The sequence below is a fragment of the Eretmochelys imbricata genome, chromosome 12 (genome assembly GCF_965152235.1).
Source record: "Eretmochelys imbricata isolate rEreImb1 chromosome 12, rEreImb1.hap1, whole genome shotgun sequence".
In the NCBI taxonomy this organism is placed as follows: Eukaryota; Metazoa; Chordata; order Testudines; family Cheloniidae; genus Eretmochelys; species Eretmochelys imbricata.
In genome coordinates, this window is record NC_135583.1 from 43,461,774 (window position 1) to 43,479,780 (window position 18,007).

Sequence of the window (18,007 nt, forward strand, 5' to 3'; positions counted from 1 at the left end):
GACATACAGGCAGAGATGCCATTCAGGTGATGGATTTATGACATACAGGCAGAGCCTGGAGGCAGACAGTCAGGAGTGGAGAGATATCTCAGAGTCTTTGTCAAAAGATGGTAGTTGAAACTGTGTAGCTGAGTAAAATCGCCCACAAAGAGATCATAAAGGAAAAAGAGGAGAGGACTGAGGATAGAACTTTGGAGGACCATATAGAAAGTGACAGAAGAGGATCAATTAAAATATGGTGAAGGAGTGATCTGAGAGATAGGAGAATCGTGCAAAGACAGTCGCAAAAGTCAAGACGGTAAGATTTCAAGGAGTGTATGGTTGAGAGTGTCAACCAGAAGAAATATCAGAGGATGAGGATTGAGTACAGGCCCTGGATTTGGGTCAAGAAAAGTCAGAGGAAACATTGCTGAGAACAGTTTTGGTGGAGTCACTTCACTCATGTGGGGCAACACCTCCAAGAGGGCACAACAGCAGGCTTGCAACGATTTCACTGATTTCTTCCCCCATCCTCACCCCTACAAACTTGTGACTGTTGTTTCCCTTATTCCCTTTCCTGTTTCCTTCAGGTGTTAGGGGCAATTCCTTTTCAGGTGGTAACAAAGTCCAACCATCAGGCCAACCATCAGGCCATAGGGGTCGTAAGAACACGAATGGGGGAAGCTGCTGGTAGAGAGCCTTCTATGCTGGCCAGTAAGGTAGGTACAGAGATACTAGTATGATGAACTTGCTCACAATGAGGACCTGCAGGACTGGTTAGTGGCATGGTCACAGGGACCTGGGAGCCTTAAAGGGCAGGGAACTTACTAGACTGGCTGTAGAATAGATTCAGAGAGCATGAGGTGGGGGCTATCTCTAAACTAGCCGCGGGAGGATGGAGATCAGGGTACTTCCTAGACTAGCTAGATGAATATAGGAATCTGTAAGTGTTTGTAAGGGAATCTTCTGTGCTCTGGCAGCAGCTCAGCTGCCAGTAGAAAGATAGTGTCTTGCTGAGTCACCATGCTGGGCACTGAGGTCATGGTGTAATAGATAACAATGAATATTTTAGCCCAGTGGGATGGACACAGCATAAGGAAGGAGAGGCATTTTGTGTCCTGGGGATTTGCCTTGATTGCAGCCATTGCAGACCACCAATGCACCAGTGCAAACTGGCTGCTTGTTGGTAGTGCTACCTGTAGTTATAAGACTGTTTCTTCTTCGAGTGATGGTCCCTATGTGGATTCCAAACACGGGGTGCACATGTGCTCCATGTGCCGGAGCTGGAACTGTTCATAGTAGTGTCCATTGATCCGCATGTGTGTCGACCACGTAGGGTGTCCAAGGCTTTAAGATGCTGTGTGGGTCGATGCCGCTCCAGTTCCCTCTTACTGCCACGTGGCCAGAGTTGGAACCCCTGTTCCACAGTGCTCTTAGCTCTCTAAGAGGAGTTCTTTTTCCCTTACCTGGGGACGATGCACTGGCAAGCTGGCTTCAAGAACTGTGCTTTGTGCCATCACTCCTTTTCAGTGAGCAACAAGCACACTCATTGTCTTTACTGTCTTGGCGAAGCCCACATAGTCTCTCATTGTTCCATCTGCTGCTCATTTCCATCCAGGACTCAAGCAGCTTGTGAACTTCCCCTCCAGAAATATCTGATGGAGGAGGTGATGCAGCTGTGTGTACAACCAGACCTGGCTCCACCAGACGTGCCACAACAGCGCCTGCCACTGGCAGTGAGTGCTTTGCTAGGCCCATCTTGTGTGGTACCTGTGGCACCGCTGCACCCACCAAAGCCCCACCATGTGCACAAGAAGCATGGGCACAAGGGCGGCTCCCCGACGGGGACTACCTCAAAATGCAGCGTTACCTCCCTGAGCCATGTTAGGTTGGGCAAGAAGTTGCGCTTAGCTGTGAATACTCCTGCTCCAAAAAAGGCTCATACAGTGCACTGATCCAAGCGCCGTGGTACATCGCAGGCTCCTCTGCTGCCTCTTCAATATTCTTCCTCTGCTGCCTCGTCTGCTCCGGCACCTGGGCCACTTCCTTCACCCTTGGACTGGACCTTCCAGCCTGTCCTTCCTGGTCGCGCACGCTCCAGGGCAGGTATCTCCCCTGACACCAACGGCTCAGCTCATGCTGCCCTTGGTCGGCTCTTCCCCACACTCCGGACCGCCACCTATTTCGAGACTCCCCTCTCCAGTGGATGAGTCCCCCGTGCTCCGTCCTTCTCCACTAGCACTGGTGACAGACAAACCCCTTCTACTTGTCGACCATCCTCTTGGACCTCGTCTTGCACCAATGGCTCCACTGACATTAACATCTCCTCTTCTCCTGGACCCTTCTTCTGAATCTGAGTGGTCCTCCGACCTGGACACTGATGCCTGATGATCTCTACACCTGGCCCTACTGCCCATTTGGGACACCTACCATGATTGTGGGATGCACTGCCCACATCACCTGCCATCTCCCATCCACACTGCTCCCTTCCACATGGAGCCTCTGATGTTCCCACTCCATCGGCACAATCAGCACCTGTGGTTCCCATGGGTGCCTCCCTCAATCCACCTGCCCCCCATCATCTGATGACTATGCCCAATACCATGGCTTGCTCCATTGTATGGCTGCTGTGCTTAATCTTTCTCCAGCCTCTGGACCTTCCCGTACCAACTTGCCCATCCACGACATCATTTTGCAGCCAGCCCAGGCTGTTTGATACGTGCCAGCCTCCTGCGCCCCTATGCTGAAGCTGGTGGATCGCCGCTACTTCATGCCCTCTAAGGGTATGGACTTTCTCTTTACCCACTTGCTGTCCAAATCCCTGGTTGTCCACACAGCCACTAAGCGCACCCATCAGCAGGACTTTAAATCTGCCCCCTCCTGATGACACTGCCAAAAAGCTGGACCTACAAGGCCACAAGGTGTATTTGTCCGTGGATCTTCAATTCCACGTTGCCAGCTACCAGACTATCCTTGCCAAGTAGGATTACCTGTCCAATTTTAAGCTAGCAGATTTTCAGGATTTCCTCCCTCTGGAAAAGCAGAAGGACTTTCAGCATCTGTTGGATGAGGGCAAATTGGTGGCCAAGGTACCTCTCCAAGCTGCTGTTGATGCCACCGACACTGCGTCATGCTCCTTGGTGTCTGGAGTAGTGCTCCGCCTCGATTCTGGCTCCAATCTAGCAGTTTCCCTAAAGAGGTCCAGACAACCCTTGAGGACCTTCATTTTGACAATCATAAATTATTTAGTGACGAGACGGCTGAGTCTCTCTACTTCCTCAGGGACTCCCGTGCCACCCTCCTGTCTCTGGGCATTTATACTCCAGCCCCGATCCTCTGAAACCAGAACTGCTTTATTAGCAATGAAATATGCTAAAGTATCAAATTATTCATTACAAATCAGTGAGCTCTAACTCCACCAATTGCCTACAGTAAGAACTTCTATCTCCAGAACTTATTCTTGGGATCTTTACTCATCACCCCTTGTTCCTACCAAATGGGACAAGCACTAGTGGATTCTTTATTCCCCATGGAGTTGCCTGTACAGCTGCCTCTGTCTTCAGTGGCTATGGCTGCAGGGCCACCAGTTTGTCCTGTTCCCCTAATACGTGAGTCAAGTCAGCTTCTCACCCCCCTCTCAGGGAAAATAGTCCCACTGAATGGAGGTGATCTCATGATCACCTTTTTTATGCAGAGATTACTGGAAATGAGCCTCACACACACATACACCTCTGTTCCCTTGGGCCTGAGTACCAAGGCACCTCCTTACAGTAGCAGCCTTGTCTCATTGTAGATACAACCTAAACCAACTTCTCCCATCAACAAAAGTAATCCTCTTCCCTGAGAGGTGGTAGCTAGGTTGACAGAAGAACTCTGTCTCCACATGGATGTAAGCAATCTTAAAAATGCCACTCAGGTGATGGATTTTTCACACCCTACATAAACTTCTTCAAACCTTGTGGGTCATCAAGGAGTCACCGAGAAAGGAAGGCAGAGAAGAGACCTAGCAGTTCATAACCACTAGAGGCAGGAGGTCACGGCAGCATTTTACGTAGTATGCTGGGGCTACCAGAGAAAAGAGGACTGGGAGGAATTCCACACAGCTAAAAGTTTCCAATTGATACCAGGTGCTTAATGTGGAAACTTTGGAAGATACCTCTCAAGATCGAGCAGGTCTAAGGGAACAGAGATGTATGGAACACACGTCTATGGTAGCTCAGCCCAACCTGTAAGAAAATCATGCTTACCCACAGGGTTCTCAACCATCCAAGGAGATCCTTGTTGGAGATTCAATACGGAGAAGAACCAAACCAACATTCTGCAAGGGACACGTGGACAACAGGACAGCGTGTTGCCTTCCTGGAGCCAAGACATAAGACGTCACTCTAAGATTGGATAAACTTCTGCAGTCAACAGGCAAAGATCCACTGGAGATGGTTCATATTGGCACTAATGACATTGTATCACAGGATATCTCACAGATATTAGATGACTTCGGGGAACTCAAAAGTGTGCTAAAGAAGAAGAATGTCCAAGTAATCTTTTATGAGATCCTTTCTGTCTCATGAGCAAAGGAAGACAGAAGATTCTGGAAGTGAACCACTGGCTAGGTAAGAGGTGTAGAGGGTTTTGGGTTTGTGGAACATTGGTCACCTTCCTTGGGGAGAGGGGCTTGTATATTTTGGATGGCCTCCACCTCAGTAGAAGGCGGGGACCAATCTCCTTGGGGACAGGCTGGCTAGAATAGTGAAAAGGGGGCTAAATGAATAGTAAAAGGGGAGGGTAAAAAGAGGGAAGATAAGAGTGCTCATCACAAAATTGAGATGTTGAGAAGAAAATCAAGGAACCAAAGGACATGAAGAGAAGAAATACTTTAATTGCTAATACACCACTGCTCAGAGCCTTAGTAACAAGAGGAATTGGAATTGCTCATTTATGAGCATAAATTTGATCTTGTTGATATTACTTGAAACCTGATGGGAAGATTCACCTGACTGGAATGTTAGAATCAATGGTTATAACCTATTTAGAAAGAAATGAGTGAGCAAAAGGGATGGGGGAGTGACATTGTCAAAAAAGACATGACTTGTTTCCAAGTCACTGATAACTCACAAGAAAATCATCTTGAATGCTTATGGATCAATGTCCTAACATGTAAAGCATAAGATGGGGTATCAGTTGGTGTCTGTTACAGACCATCCAATCACACTGGAGAACGCGATGACCACCTCCTTATGCTCCTATCTATAACGCGTAGGAAGAAAAGCTGTGTGATCATGAGGGACTTCAATTTGGGTGCCACATGCTGGAGGTCTCATGCTGCCAGCATTAAAACATCCTTGGAATTTCCAACATTATCGATGACAATTTCTGTACTCAAAGAGTTTCAGCTTACATAGGGGAATTCTTTTAGACTTGTCCTATCAGATAAAGGAACTGATCACAGAACTAAAAATTAATTGTAGCTTAGGTGCTAGAGATAATGACTTGATCACATTTATAATGTGCAAGCAGAATAAAATCCCCCCCAGTAATAGATATATACTTGGTGCTTTAATAGTGCCAATTTCAGAAAGCTGAAGTTAAGTATGAGCCAAATCAAGTGGGAGGAAGTATTTAATCAGAAAAATGTGAATGATAATTGGTGATCATTTAAGAACACATTACTAGATGCCCAAAAAGCCACAATTAAGGAAGAGGGCTGTACTGATTAAAAAACTGACCTGGTTTAGACAAGGGGGAGTGAAGACATATATAGACAAATAGAGTAAAGAGAAGTTGATAGTAATGAATATACATCAGAAGTTAGGAATTGTAGTAAGTTGAAAAGAGAAGCAAAGGGACACAAGGCAAAATCAGTAGCATTAAGGACAATGAGGAGTTTTTAAAATATATTAGGAACAAAAAGAATCCTGTCAACAGTATTGGTCCATTACTAGATAGAAATGGTAGAATTATCAATAATGTAGAAAAGACAGACATGTTCAATAAATATTGTTCAGTATTTCGGGAAAAACAGATGATATAGTCTCATCATCTGATGGTAATAACATTGTTTCCTTTCCACTAGTATCTCTGGAGGATGTTAAACTGAAGCTACTGAAGTTAGACATTTTTAAATCAGCAGATTAAAATAACTTGCATGCAAGAACTGGCTGAGGAGCTTGCCGAACCATTAATGTTGATTTTCAGTAGGTTTCGGAGCATTGTGGAAGTCCCAGAAGACTGGAAGAAAGCTAATATTTTGCCAGTTTTTAAAACGGGTAAACAGGATGCCCAGGGTAATTACAAGCTTGTCAGCCTGACATCAATCCCGAGTAAGAGAATGGAGTAGCTGATATGGGACTCAATTAATAAAGAATTAAAGGAAGGTAATGTAATTAATGCAAATCAGTGGGTTTATGGAAAATAGATCCTGTCAAACTAACTTGACGCTTTTGTCAACCAAACTTTTAGTTTCATTAAAAAAAATAGTGTTGATATAACATTTGACTTGGCATCGCAAAACATTTTGCTTAAATTAGAACATATAAAAGTAAGATGGCACACATTAAATGGATTAAAAACTGGCTAATTGATAGGTCTCAAATGTAAATGTGTACGGGGAATGATCATTGAGTGGGTTTTTTTCTGGCCACGATTGGTTCTTGGGCCTATCCTATTTAACATTTTTGTTGATGACCTGGAGGAAATTATAAAATCATCACTCATAAAGTTTGCAGATGACACATTAATTGATGGAATAGTAAATAATGAAGACATGTCACTGATTCAGGATGATCTGGATCACTTGGTAAACTTGGCGCAAGGAAACAATATGAGTTTTAATCCAGCTAAATGTAAATATATACATCTAGGAACAAAGAATGTAGGCAATATTTACAAGACGGGTGACTCTATCCTGGGAAGCAGTGACTGAAAAAGATTTGGTTGTCATGGTAGATAATCAGCTGAATGTGAGGTCCAAATGTGATGCCGTGGCCAGAAGAGTTAATGCAATCCTGGAAGGCATAAAGAGTGGAATCTCAAGTAGGAGTAGTCATTTTTTTATCTCCATATTTGGCACTGGTTCAACCTCTGCTAAAATACTGTGTCCAGTTCTGCTGCCTACAATTCAAGAAGGATGTTGATCAATTGGAGAAGGTTCAGAGAAGAGCCATGAGCATGAGTAAAGGATTGGAGAACATACCTTAGGGCAGTGACTCTCAAACTTTCCAGACTGTACCCCTTTCAGGAGTCCAGGAGAGCTGGCTGTATTTCAAGGAATCCCTTTTGAGGTTACAGGGACAAATCATCCTGATGTGTCGAAAGAATAGTAAATATGGCAGGCGACCAGCTTGGCTTAACGGTGAAATCCTAGCAGATCTTAAACATAAAAAAGAAGCTTACAAGAAGTGGAAGGTTGGACATATGACCAGGGAAGAGTATAAAAATATTGCTCGGGCATGTAGGAATGAAATCAGGAGGGCCAAATCACACCTGGAGCTGCAGCTAGCGAGAGATGTCAAGAGTAACAAGAAGGGTTTCTCCAGGTATGCTGGCAACAAGAAGAAAGCCAAGGAAAGTGTGGGCCCCTTAATGAATGAGGGAGGCAACCTAGTGACAGAGGATGTGGAAAAAGCTAATGCACTCAGTGCTTTTTTTGCCTCTGTCTTCACGAACAAGGTCAGCTCCCAGACTGCTGTGCTGGGCATCACAACATGGGGAATAGATGGCCAGCCCTCTGTGGAGAAAGAGGTGGTTAGGGACTATTTAGAAAAGCTGGATGTGCACAAGTCCATGGGGCCGGACGAGTTGCATCCGAGAGTGCTAAAGGAATTGGCGGCTGTGATTGCAGAACCATTGGCCATTATCTTTGAAAACTCGTGGCGAATGGGGAAAGTCCCGGATGACTGGAAAAAGGCTAATGTAGTGCCCATCTTTAAAAAAGGGAAGAAGGTGGATCCTGGGAACTACAGGCCAGTCAGCCTCACCTCAGTCCCCAGAAAAATCATGGAGCAGATCCTCAAAGAATCAATCCTGAAGCACTTACATGAGAGGAAAGTGATCAGGAACAGTCAGCATGGATTCACCAAGGGAAGGTCATGCCTGACTAATCTAATCGCCTTCTATGATGAGATTACTGGTTCTGTGGATGAAGGGAAAGCAGTGGATGTATTGTTTCTTGACTTTAGCAAAGCTTTTGATATGGTCTCCCACAGTATTCTTGCCAGCAAGTTAAAGAAGTAGGGGCTGGATGAATGCACTATAAGGCGGGTAGAAAGTTGCCTAGATTGTCAGGCTCAACGGGTGGTGATCAATGGCTCCATGTCTAGTTGGCAGCCGGTGTCAAGTGGAGTGCCCCAGGGGTCGGTCCTGGGGCCGGTTTTGTTCAATATCTTCATAAATGATCTGGAGGATGGTGTAGATTGCACTCTCAGCAAATTTGCGGATGATACTAAATTGGGAGGAGTGGTAGATACGCTGGAGGGCAGGGATAGGATACAGAGGGACCTAGACAAATTGGAGGATTGGGCCAAAAGAAATCTGATGAGGTTCAATAAGGATAAGTGCAGGGTCCTGCACTTAGGACGGAAGAACCCAATGCACAGCTACAGACTAGGGACCGAATGGCTAGGCAGCAGTTCTGCGGAAAAGGACCTAGGGGTGACAGTGGACGAGAAGCTGGATATGAGTCAGCAGTGTGCCCTTGTTGCCAAGAAGGCCAGTGGCATTTTGGGATGTATAAGTAGGGGCATAGCGAGCAGATCGAGGGACGTGATCATCCCCCTCTATTCGACATTGGTGAGGCCTCATCTGGAGTACTGTGTCCAGTTTTGGGCCCCACACTACAAGAAGGATATCGATAAATTGGAGAGAGTCCAGCGAAGAGCAACAAAAATGATTAGGGGTCTGGAACACATGACTTATGAGGAGAGGCTGAGGGAACTGGGATTGTTTAGTCTGCAGAAGAGAAGAATGAGGGGGGATTTGATCGTTGCTTTCAACTACCTGAGAGGTGGTTCCAGAGAGGATGGTTCTAGACTATTCTCAGTGGTAGAAGAGGACAGGACAAGGAGTAATGGTCTCAAGTTGCAGTGGGGGAGGTTTAGGTTGGATATTAGGAAAAACTTTTTCACTAGGAGGGTGGTGAAACACTGGAATGCGTTACCTAGGGAGGTGGTAGAATCTCCTTCCTTAGAAGTTTTTAAGGTCAGGCTTGACAAAGCCCTGGCTGGGATGATTTAATTGGGGATGGGTCCTGCTTTGAGCAGGAGGTTGGACTGGATGACCTCCTGAGGTCCCTTCCAACCCTGATATTCTATGATTCTATGATTTGTCTTGCACACCCCAAGTTTTGCCTCACTTAAAAACTACTTGCTTATGACATCAGACATAAAAATACAAAAGTGACACAGCGCACTATTATTTTCTCATTTTCATATAATTATTAAATAAATAAATAGGAATATAAATACTATATTTATAGTGTATAGTATATGGAGCAGCATAAGCAAGTCTTGTATGAAATTTTAGTTTTTACTGATGTCACTAGTGCTTTTTATGTAGCCTGTTGTAAAACTAGGCAAATATCTAGATGAGTTGATGTACCCTCTGGAAGACCTCTGCTTACCCCTTACAGTGATAGACTCAAGGAGCTCAATCTATTTAATTTAACAAAGAGAAGGTTAAGGAGTGGCTTGATTACAGTCTATAAGTATCTACATGGGGAAGAAATAATGGTCTCTTCAGTGTAGCAGAGAATGGTATAACATGATTAAGGTTAAGATTTTATCACAGTTATTTTTAGTAAAAGTTACAGACAGGTCATGGGCAATAAAAATTCACAGAAGCCTGCAACCTGTCTGTGACTTCTACTGAAAATAATGGCGAGGGTCTGAGAGGAGGTGGAGAGCCTGAGCCCTACTGCAGGAGGCAGGCGCGTCCAGCACCTGTTGCAATGGTGGCGGCTGACAGCTCCGTAGGCCCCGCCACAGCCAGAGTGGCTCAGACTTCTGGGTGCCCCCATGGCGGTCAACAGCTCCAGGTGCCCATGGCAGCTAATGACTTCAGGGCCTCTTCTGCTTGCAGAGGCTGAGAGCTCCAGAGCCCCCACCTGCTGACAATAAATTATCTAGGTAGACCCTTTGGTCTCCTCTGGGATGACAAAAAGAAAAGGAGTACTTGTGGCACCTTAGAGACTAACCAATTTATTTGAGCATAAGCTTTCATGAGCTACAGCTTACGAAATCTTATGCTCAAATAAATTTGTTAGTCTCTAAGGTGCCAAAAGTACTCCTTTTCTGTTTGCGAATACAGACTAACACGGATGCTACTCTGAAATCTGGGATGACAGTTATGCTTCCATGGAAGTCTCTGTGCCCAGACCAGAGTAGCCTGATGCAGTAGGTTGGAGAGAGTCTGGGAAGCTTTTTATAAACACGAGTTTCCATGTGTTTCAGATTGCATATTGGTAGCAGGTATGCATGTCAGACTTAAAAATGGCAAGCACTACTAACATTTTAAACTAGGATGTTTGAAAACAGTTTCTGCTTCATTTACAAGATAGCGCCTGGGATCGGATTCTGTATTTCTGCTCAGACTTTGACAAGGAAAGAAAAAGAGTAATATTTAAGCCTACACATGCACGAAGTCACTGTTTTGAAATCAGAAAATAAGTATCTAGTTACCAAGCCTTTCCCTTTAATTGGGATGTCTCTACATTACTTATTTAATGTGATTTGTGATTTAAGCATCTACCTAAGATTTTGCCAAATGACTCCAACCACCTCCTGCTCAGCCCTTTCCAAGAAAACAAGTGAGCCTTGCAATGCGCCCTGAATGTCAACAGGTTTCAGCTGATTTGGGCAAGGGTTATGCATGGGTCAATTTGCAGGTTCAGGGCCCTGCATGAAAAACACCTTGACCAAGCTATATGCTCTTTTAAACCACCTGTATCATAACTCAGGTACGTCTGATTGCAGCTGAAGCAGAGACCTGTGGGTGAGAAATGCCTGTTTTATGAGCAGTTGGCCTTACTGGAGAGAGGATATGAACTGTCTGGTTACAGTGGAAGGCAGTGGGCTACAGGAGGAGCCCAGGGATTCCATTGAGAAGCTGTAAAAGTGGCAAAGAGTCCTGTGGCACCTTATAGACTAACAGATGTATTGGAGCATAAGCTTTCATGGGTGAATACCCACTTCATCAGATGCATGTATTCACCCACAAAAGCTTATGCTCCAATACATCTGTTAGTCTGTAAGGTGCCACCGGACTCTTTGCCATGTTTACAGATCCAGACTAACACAGATACATTTAGAAGCTGGATATTGTCTGTGCAATGATGCTTGTTATTTCCCACCTGCTAAGGGAAGGCTAAACACACGGTCATCTAAAATCAATACGTATTGTCTCTTTCATTCAAAAGAGGATGTGGGATTGTTCTGAGTGAGTTTCCATAAATATCTCAGAAGTGTCTGAGGCTAATGTGATGTTGGCAGGGTCAATCTCCTAATGCCATTAGAACCAGTTTTAGTACATTCACAATGCCTGCTTTAATGTAGGCTTCCCTCTTTCCTTTGTTTTCTTCTTCTTTGTAGGATGAGTGGCTGAGTGTTGTTTTGGGTTTCTAGTTTCATGAGGTTGTGGGGCAAAGTGAGGCTCATTCAATTTAGCCTCACCTCAGTGATTTTGGAATCAAAATAGGAATGTAATACAGTGCAGAGTCCCTCAAACCCAGAAAAGGATGTTCCGCTTGCATTAGAACTACTTATATTATGGAACCATATCAGTACAAAACTGGTAAACAGAACTAATATTTTCAAATCTTTAGTGATGTTTGTAAGTCTCCATTCCTGATTTCTAGACATTGTTTTAAATGTCTTGGAATATTTTTACTCCTACAATACGATATTTTATGTACAACTACTGTGTTTTCACTTAGCAAATTAACTGAATAGCCCATATATCAGCATTAAGAAGTTTACCCTTTCCAAAATTCTGTATTTGTATTCCATGCTTCTGATTGCAACTCAAATTAATTTATGAATTTTTAAAATTTTAAATCAAGGATTTTTCCTGGCAGAAAAGGCATCCTGCCTGAACATCTGCCACCCTGTAGAATGTGAAAGCTACAGGTGCCTTTCTTTTCCTAACCTCGAGAACCATTTGTCAGTTACTTTAAGAGCCTTCTTAAACTGGTATTTTTAAATAAAGAAAAACCAGCTTCCTGCAGTGGGCACTTGGATTGGCATAGAAGAGCAAAGGTACTCAGATATTATAGTGATGGGCACCATCTAAGTACCTATATCAATGGTTTAACTTTTCCTGTTTACAATGAATTGTAATGGATGTGCCAAGCCCCATCTTGTGCAAATTAGAAGTGTGGTGCTCTCATAAATTCTAACAGCTATGCCTCCAGAACTTGTCAGGATTTTATAAAACAACAATACACATATGTGATACCTCTTTATTTAACAGTATATTCAGATCTCTACACCATATACAAGATGTCAAGAGAAATGTTCCATTTCCCAGTACCTATAGATGAAATATTATGCCACGCACAAATCAAGGTTTGAATAACTAACTTTCAGGCTACTGAAGATGAAAAATGACCCTGCAAAAGGAATTGTGGCAAAAACAAACAAACAGACACAAAGCATTTTAAAAACTCCCCAAAATGCAAGAAACACAAGTACTAAGAAAGCAGGAGAGAGATCTTGTGGCAGAATTTTACTAGAAAACATGTTTAATTATTTTAAATTCTTATTGTATCAAAAGTTGAATTAATTCTTATTGTATCAAAAATTGAATTAAATTAGCCTTTCATATGTCTTAGCAAACCAGAATTCATTTTTAAGATCGTTTAACTAGAAAACTGTAACTTCGCTACATCTTTGATTTCTTTCTCAAAGGAAAAATTGGTTAACTAATACTAACACATTAGGTATTTCTGTTATGCTTTTGATGTGCATGTTACTTTGCAGACAGCCTAGTTCTATGCCCCAAAGAGCTTGTATTCTAAGTTAAACAATGACATATCAAGGAAGAGGATTTTTTTTTTTAATGCCATCATAGTTTATCTCCAAACATACTGTCGCCTCTTGGCCTGAGTAGTTAGCAGTATGTGGGGTCTTGCCAAGTTGTTTCTATTAGGAAGAGAAATTGATGGTAGAAGTCAGATATTTCTTTGATGCAAAGAATGTACAAAGTTCTCTTTCTGTGTACACTACAGGAACAAACAGCAGCAGACCAGTTTCCTTGCTCATAAATTCCAAGCCTGCCTTTCCATCCAGCTTTGTGCCCCAAGGAATTCTGTCTCTGTTCCCTCTGAGGGCCATGCTCATGCCTGTTTCTCTGGCTTTCTTCTGGCTTTCTGGTTGCTTTGTGTCTTTTCCACTCATGCAAACACAGCTGCAACCAATCAGCGCCCCCTGCCTTTGCAATCAGTCCCCAAGGAAACTCCTCATTTGCCTTGAGTTCTGGCTAAAGCCTTCCCACGTGGCCCAGTGCCTTGGACAGTGGTTTCAGCAATCTTACTCTGTAAAGGAGCTTAATTGCATTTCCATTTAGCCTGAATGAAGGATGGCTAGCATGCCTATCAGCTTTAATGATGTCTGTGATTGTATGTAGATCAGGCAGGCTTGTCTGCAGCCATTAACATCTTCAAGCATAACAATACAGTATATAATAATTAATCTCTCTACAAAATATTTGTAAATATTATTGCATTGTTTATTACAGGCTGTTTATCCTGCAAATGAGACTCTGTTCTCAGTGTACCACTATTTACTCTACCTTGACTTCCCTGTAGTTGTCTGTTTTAATCGCTGAGATTGCATGTGGTTTTTTGGTGCTAATTATCCCCATAAGATGGAAATGAAGAATCCAGTGAAAAGTAAATGATAAAGTGCAATTTTCTTTTCAGAAAAGCCATGTCAAATGGAGCAACTAGACCGAATCCTTCTGTCTGGGGTCTATAATGTGCGCAAAGGGAAGACGCAGTTGCACAAGTGGGCAGAACGCTTGGTCATTCTCTGTGGCACCTGCCTCATCGTATCCTCAGTGAAGGATTGCCATACAGGAAAGATGCACATTCTGCCTCTTGTCGGAGGGAAGGTGAGGCTCTTGGGCCTAACTGGTTCTTTGTTAGTTTCCTGTAGGTAAGATGTGAGAATGAAGGGGCAAACAGGATTTATAAGTCAGTCTAGGCCTCTTTAGTGAGTTTCTGTGTTAAGATGTTTGAATACATCTGCCTGACTCCTCTCTGCTTATTTACTAGGCAATCTTTAGTTTACTAAAACAGTGAAAGGAATGCAGGTTCTTTGCTTCAGCCATAAATTACATGATACTTTTACGTGTATTGGTTCTGTCCAGCAATTTACCACAACCCAGAAGTAATTACTTATTGGGTGTGTTCCATAAGTGCTGGAACTATGGGTTTTGGGTGTGCTACTACACTCCCTGGCTTGAAGTAGTAATAACAGACCCAATACCTGGTTTCTACGTTCAGCACCCCTACTGTAAAAATTGTTCCAGCACCACTGGTCTGTTTCAACGGAGGGGTTCTGAAACGGAGTTTTTGCTGTATATCAGCCAGAGGGGACTAGCTTGACTGTACTTTGTGGAGTGTCTTGTATTGGTTTTGTGTAACATCCCCACTCCCTGCATTTCAGATTGTGTAATTGCTGGAATTTCAGATTGTGTAATTGCTGGAATTTAGACTGGGCTATTTTTGTTCTTATTTCTCCCATTTCAGGTGGAAGAAGTGAAGCGTCGGCAGCACTCACTTGCTTTCAGCTCTGCTGGTGCACAGGCTCAAACCTACCATGTTTGCTTTGAAACGCTGGCAGAGTACCAGAGATGGCACCGGCAGGCATCCACGGTGAGGCCCAATAATCTGTAGGTGTGGGTGCTCTGATACAGGGCAAGAGGAAAGAAAGCTTGGAGAATTTTGGAACAGGCTTACTCTTGAGACACAGCTTCTAACTCGAGTTCTTAGAGAGTACCAAGATCACCTGTGGGCTTCCTTTGAACTATGACATCTGTGGGGTGGAGGCTACTTAGCCACTGCATGTCTCTCTGATCTGCTGGATGCTTCATTTCAGCATTCCACCAGGCTGCAGCAGCTATGCAGCAGCTATGAGCTATAGTTCTGCGCTATCCCACACTGATAGCACTATTGATATTAACCAAGCATCTGAAGTTTATTGCAGTCTTCAAAACTAATCCCAGAGACAAACTTCTCTTTCTTCCCAGCTACAGCAGTCTATAAGTCCTTCCTACTGCCTTGGCTGCATCCACCTGAACAACATTTTTGTTTAACCAAAAGCCAAGAGTTTACCAGGATTCAACAAAGAGTAGATGTTATACAGGTAGTAAGGACATCCACAGTCACATTAGATAGGATTAAAAAATAGGATGTAAATCATCAAGCTTCAGTGCATGAACCAGTCTTTAACTGCCAGGTGATGTTTCTCTTAGAGGGTTTCTTGCATCTTCATCTGAAACGTATTGTCCACTGTCAAAGATAGGATTCTGGACTAGATGGAGCACTGGTCTGATTCACTATGATGATTCCTGTGTACTACATAGCATGTTTATTGGTGATTGGTGGACTGTGCTAACTCAGGACTTAGATAGTAACAGCTTCTGATGTGAAATACAGGTTAAGAGATAATGTCTTATATTTGCTTTGGCTGTATAAAATATCCCATTTCTCCATGCTAGATTTTCTGTGTGTTTGGCTTGCATTTGTTGTTTTTTGCATTGATTGGTCTGAATGCTAACAAAGGCTTCTTGTGTAAAGTGTATGGCTTCCACCATATATGCCAATGTATACATGTTTTCACTACTAAAGACTTTGCTCTTATCTAGTATAATAATTTGTGAAAATAATGCAGAAACTGCAGCTGATACAGAGTGCAGCTGTCTGCCTCTTCCATTGGCTTCCAGTTTGCTTCCACTGCCAGTTTAAGGCAGAGGTTGCAATTGTCAAAGCAGTTAACAGATCGTTCCCCAGTGTAGTAGGGGCTTGTCGGCACTGGACCTATCTGCTGCCTCAGTTTAGCTCCTTTCTCTCTCTCCCTCTAGTCAAACCACCTTAGTTGGTGCTTTTAAATTACTCTCGCCTTATGGAGTCTGGTTTACTCTCAAAATAACAGTTAGCCCACCCTGCTTTTCCAGGCTCACCAGTTCCTTTTAGACTTTTCTAGTGCTCAATAGTCCTTCCAGTTGTTTACCAGGGTTTTGCCCTCTTTCCAGAGCTTCCTGGTCCTTTATAATCCTGTCCCAGCTGAGATTTTCTTCCAGCAAATCTCTCAGCTGAGGTTTTTTTCATAGTTACAGAATCCAAGGCTAGAAGGGAGCACTGAGATCATCTAGTCTGGCCACCACCTTCCCAGCAGGCTTCTCCTCCCTGCAGGTTCTTTTCCCTCTGCCTGGGAACTGTGGAAAATTGTTTCTATCCTGATTTCATTGGAGTCTTCCTAACAGAACACAAGCTGCCCTTATATCTCTCAGCATGCCCTTTTACATAGCCACATGACCTTCCTATTCCCTCAGACCCCTCACTTGAAAAGCAATTCTGTGAAAGGGGGCCAGTCTTGGAATGAGTGCATGTGCATCCCAGGACCAGTGCCTTGTTATACCCAGCTGCATAAGAGACCAAATATCAATCTTTGAACTGCCAAGAGAGTTTTGCTCCTGTGGGACAGTGCAGATCACAAAGCCCAAAGCGAAGCACATGAGTGCTGGAGACAAAGTACTCTGAGTCAAAGGGATATGGCTGCAGAATGAACTTCCAAAGGAGACTGGTTGTTTGCAGGGTCTGAGCACCTCTAGGAAATATTGCAAAACCTTATTCATTGATAGTACCTTTCCAGCATAAAAAGAATGACATTCACAACACTCCAAAAACAAGCAAACAGAAGAACATAAGGACGGCCATATTGGGTCATCTAGCCCAGTATCTTGTCTTCTGACAGTGGCCAATGCCAGGTGCTTCAGAGGGAATGAACAGAACACGATAATCAAGTGATCCATCGCCTGTGGCCCATTCCCAGCTTCTGGCAAACAGAGGCTAAGGACATCATCCCTGCCCGTCTTGGCTAATAGTCCTTGATGGATCTATCCTCCATGAACTTGTCTAGTTCTTTTTGAACCCTCTTATAGTCTTGGCCTTTGCAACATCCTCTGGCAAAGAAACCCTACTGGGTCACTGGTTCCATTCTGTCTGATGTTGAAGGTGCTCAGATATTATGCTGACAGGCAGCGGCACTAAAGCCTAAGATAAGTTAGATATTTGTCTCACCCTGGATTTCCCCTGCAGTTTAAGTTGGCTGGTATTCTGAATCAAAAAATGTATACAAGTCAGAGCAGTCCCTTTCCTGTGCCCTTTTCCATGCTTGTGTATGTGCCTGCCAACAGGAATGTACAGTAGCAACATACAGGCCTGGGATCAAATCCTAAACACTGTATGTAAACCTGCCCCGGGTGGGCTGAATTTGCCTCTGATAGATATCTGAGGGGTTTCATTTTCTTGTGCTTTGTTAGCACTTGTCTAGCATGTCCTGCCAATAAACTTTCATTGAATTGAACTGGTAAGAAAATTGTAAATGTAGCTGTAACTCTGTTGCCCTTTTCTTTTTTTCAGGTGGTGTCTCAGCGACTCAGCACAGTTGATCTGTCTTGTTATAGCCTTGAGGAGGTACCTGAGCATCTCTTCTACAGTCAAGACATCACCTACCTCAACCTGCGACACAACTTTATGCGACTGGATGGATCAGGGGGTCTTGACTCTCTTTGCAGGTCTGCAGAGAACTATTTTCTGTTACATTTTGGGGTACGGGAATATACAGTCAGGCGAGGAGGCAGGAATATACTGAGGGTCCATGGTCCTTGTGGAAAGTTGGCATACTGGTAAGAGATTGGTCTTTGGGGGGTATCTGGCTACCTCAAGGTGATGAAGACTAGGAAATATAATTTTTGTCTTCATTCACTGTTCAACTTCCAGCAGTTTACAGTATGTACAAGCTGTCCTTCCACA

General features: G+C 43.7%; 1 protein-coding gene across 5 annotated transcripts in view; it reads left to right on the forward strand.

The window, feature by feature from the left end:
• The window catches only part of PHLPP2 (PH domain and leucine rich repeat protein phosphatase 2), a 141,613-nt gene that overhangs the window by 33,745 nt on the left and 89,861 nt on the right, over positions 1–18,007 (forward strand). For 4 of the 5 annotated variants that reach the window (XR_013347619.1, XM_077830931.1, XM_077830934.1 and 1 more), the window contains exons 4-6: positions 13,889–14,079; positions 14,720–14,845; positions 17,615–17,769. Coding sequence is in view for 4 of the 5 variants with exons in the window: in XM_077830931.1 (XP_077687057.1) it covers positions 13,889–14,079; positions 14,720–14,845; positions 17,615–17,769 (472 nt within the window). In the remaining variant the exon portion in view is untranslated. Of the gene's footprint in view, positions 1–575; positions 699–13,888; positions 14,080–14,719; positions 14,846–17,614; positions 17,770–18,007 lie in introns of those variants that run through there. The other variant, XM_077830933.1, reaches the window with a different exon arrangement.